General features: G+C 33.0%; 1 protein-coding gene across 1 annotated transcript in view; it reads left to right on the top strand.

Annotated features, from left to right (window-relative positions):
* The first annotated feature begins 1,846 nt into the window (after window positions 1–1,846).
* Window positions 1,847–3,808, top strand: part of LOC102674645 (alpha-amylase 2-like) — a 3,583-nt gene continuing 1,621 nt past the window's right edge. Inside the window, exons 1-3 of the mRNA XM_006614506.2 lie at window positions 1,847–2,114; window positions 2,869–3,299; window positions 3,433–3,799. Coding sequence (XP_006614569.1) covers window positions 1,932–2,114; window positions 2,869–3,299; window positions 3,433–3,799 — 981 coding nt within the window. The 5' untranslated portion in view covers window positions 1,847–1,931. The remainder of the gene's footprint in view (window positions 2,115–2,868; window positions 3,300–3,432; window positions 3,800–3,808) is intronic.

Here is a 3,808-nt window from a genome sequence, read left to right as displayed (position 1 = left end):
GGAGGAAGGAAGGGGAGGAAGGGAGGGAGGGAGAGACGAAGGGGACGACGGTCGATGTTGATGACGTTTGGCATTAAAACGAGCGGCTCTCGACCGGTGCACTCGTCCGGTAGCGTTAATAAATGGGGGACATCAGCTTTTAATTACGCGCCTCGCTCGTAATTGTAACCCGCAGCGAAATCGTACGCTCGCCGCTCCTCTACTTTACAACGGTTTGCGACGATATACGAGCTGCGTTGATAACAGCCAACCATACGCTGTTCCCTGTTGCCTGGCTGATCCTTCGGTGAACCGATTAACGATCCCCTCCGTAATTATGCTCCGCGAAGAGTGAGGCGCAGCCTGCTTCTTCCATCATTCGAAAATCGTTATAGGTGAGGGATTCAACAGGATTTTTCTTTTGCAGTGATGAATGAACGACTGTTTTGAAATACGAAAAAAAAATTTTTATATTATTCGAATGAATTTTTTAAAATTGTGATCTGTCTGTTTCGATTAATTTTCAAAAAAATTATTGAGTTAAACTCTCATTTTCAACAATTTTTAATTTTATTTTTAATATAAATGGATGTTTTAATATTTCTTTTTTTTTGTGTTATTTTTATATATTTATATATATATTTTTTTTGCAGTAGTAATTATTCAGAGGTATTAATAAAAAATAAATAAAAGTTTTTTAAAGAAATTGAATCTCTATAAGATTTGTTTGTATTACAATTATAAAACATATATTATATATTTTTTCAAACTCCAAAAATTTATGGTTAATTATTATTCATTGATACGATCAAGTCACGTATAATTCATTGTTATTATTCGTTTATTGTGACATTTATGCACGTCTGTCACGCGTGAAGATACTTGTTTAAACAATTTATCATTGAAGAAAATTATTTTGCATTGAACGATAGTCCAAATAATAAATGGAACAATTGTTTAACAAGTGGAAAAATTTACAAAACAATGGAATTTTTCAAAACAAAACCTTGAGAAAAGGTTATAAATATGTGTTTCATAATATATATTTGGGAGAAGTTATCTTCAAGAAGAAAAAACAAGATTTCTTTACGTCCAAAAAATAAATATACGATACGATATTATTTTTAAAATTTTTTTACAATTTAATTATATAACATTTTTTTATAATTATCACATTATTATTAAACATATCTTATCATTGTGATATACTGTTTTTAGATTATTGTTTTTCATCTAATAAGATTTTATTACAGATTTAATACAGATTTTTATATTTGGTATACATTGATACGTCTCAACATAAATGAGAAATCAAAATATTCTAAAATATACATGTTAAATGACTGACTAATAAGTTACATTGATAAAATATTTTTTAAGAATGAAACTGAACATAAATATTCGTTCCATTGAAAATAAATAATCGGATATAAAATAAGAAAATAATAAAATTTCTTCCAATTTAAATAAATTTCAGTATTTATATTACTTTAATAAATATAAATAGTATAGAGATCATAAAAGTTTGAAAATATACGCAACTCTGAACTATAAACCGGTTCAAATAAAACGTGAAAGGCCACGAAGAATTAATGCGTTTTAAATATATTCAGATCAAGAAAATATAAAAGCTATATGCGTAATTCAATGATGATGAAAATAAAAGTAAAAAAAAAAAAAAACTTTCAAATTTTCACAGAAAATCACTAATCATATTGTTGAAAACACTTCTCCTCTATTTTGTTTGCTTCACAACAATAACGATAAGATGAGCTCGAGTGAAATAATTGTTTATTGCATCGGATAGACAATAGATGTGACTCGTATTGATAAAATGGTAAATCGGTGGCAGAGGGGATGATTGACCTTTGGATACAGTGAAAAGAGATTACGTAAATGACGTAAATGGTTTATATATTAGAGACACGAGTATTTTGCAACGTAGACTGACTATGATGCCCGCGATCGTGTTATTGTTGGCACTGCTCACGTTGGCAGCGGGTGAAATTGCCCACAATGACCCACATTTTGCTCCTGGCCACGACGCTATCGTCCATCTCTTCGAATGGAAATGGAACGACGTTGCGAAAGAGTGCGAACAATTCCTTGGACCTGTAGGCTTTGGTGGAGTCCAGGTATGTGATAAAATTTCTTAATTTTTAAACGTTAATTGATTAATGATATTTTTATTTTTAAATTCAAAATGTTATTCAAATGTACGATAGTTTATAGTAAATATATTATAGTTGTATGAAAACAATTGATAAATACGTGATATTTATTGAAAAGATATTTCATGAAGGTTCTTTAAAAATAAAATTTAGAGGAATATATTAAAAACATACTTTTACGTTTAATTAATTTTTCGGTTTAAATAAAATCCATATTTATTTAAATTAATTCTTGAATTTAAACTTTAAACAAACTCCTAGAAAATAATGTGAATTAAAAATTTACTTGCATCAGATTTATTTTTTTAAAATGTCAATAACAATTAAAATCCAATATCAGAGATCATAATGGGACTTTTAATCTTTACAATTAATTTACCTATTTACCCATTAATGATTATCGATTAAATATTTCCTCGCGTGTATTTGCAAAAATAATTCTATTATAAACTACCTTCTGTAAACAAACAAATATCTATCTATGCTTTTATCAATTATCTATCTGAAACTCATTTATCTCAACAACATCACGAATTACGACAACAATTACGAATCCTCTCACTGATCAATAGAAAATCAATAGAAATTCAAAGAAACCAAACTTACTAACCAAATTTATTCCATCAAACATTTTAAATAAATCAAAGATAGAAACATCGCTTCAAACAACAATCGCTTTATCAACGCGACATGTACACATATTGCAACATTTGTATAGGTATCACCGGTACAAGAGAACATTGTGATCGACAAGAGGCCATGGTGGGAACGTTATCAACCGATTTCCTACAAATGGGTCACGCGATCGGGCACGCGAGAACAATTCATCGATATGGTGGCGCGATGCAACAAAGCGGGTGTACGGATCTATGTGGACGTTATAATGAACCATATGTCCGGTGATTGGAACGACGCACACGGAACAGGAAACTCGAGGGCGGACACGTACAACTTCGACTATCCGCAAGTGCCCTACACCGTCAAAAATTTCCATGCTCGTTGCGCAGTGAACAATTACAACGACCCGGCAAACGTGAGGAATTGCGAGTTGGTTGGTCTCCACGACTTGGATCAGAGTCAAGAGTATGTCAGGTCGAAGCTTGTTGAGTTTCTCAACGATCTGGTCGCCGTTGGTGTTGCCGGTTTCCGGTTTGTATTCACATTTTGCACATTTTAATTGATAATAATAATAATATTGATGATACATATCGGTAATATCGAGTCGTGACAACGAGTCGATAGGATCGACAGGTGTTAAAGAAGGGAACTTCTTGAACTTCAGAGTCGATGCTGCGAAACACATGTGGCCGAGCGATTTGAAAACGATTTACTCGAGAGTGAAAAACCTGAATACGACGCACGGTTTCCCTGAGAATGCACGGCCGTACATATTCCAAGAGGTGATCGATTACGGAAACGAGGCGATCTCGAAACGGGAGTACAACAAAATGGCGGCGGTGATCGAGTTCAAATATTCATATGAAATTTCCAATGCGTTTCGGGGGAACAATAATCTGAGATGGTTGGTGAACTGGGGAGAGCAATGGGGTTTTCTACCCTCCAAGGATTCTCTAGTTTTCGTCGACAATCACGACACGCAACGCGACAATCCTCAAATACTCACTTATAAATACTCCAAACGGTACAAGGTATGTATA

Source organism: Apis dorsata, unplaced genomic scaffold, assembly GCF_000469605.1.
Source record: "Apis dorsata unplaced genomic scaffold, Apis dorsata 1.3 scaffold_188, whole genome shotgun sequence".
NCBI classification, from domain to species: Eukaryota; Metazoa; Arthropoda; class Insecta; order Hymenoptera; family Apidae; genus Apis; species Apis dorsata.
Note: the sequence above shows the minus strand (reverse complement) of the source record. Positions and strands in the feature narration are given on the sequence as shown.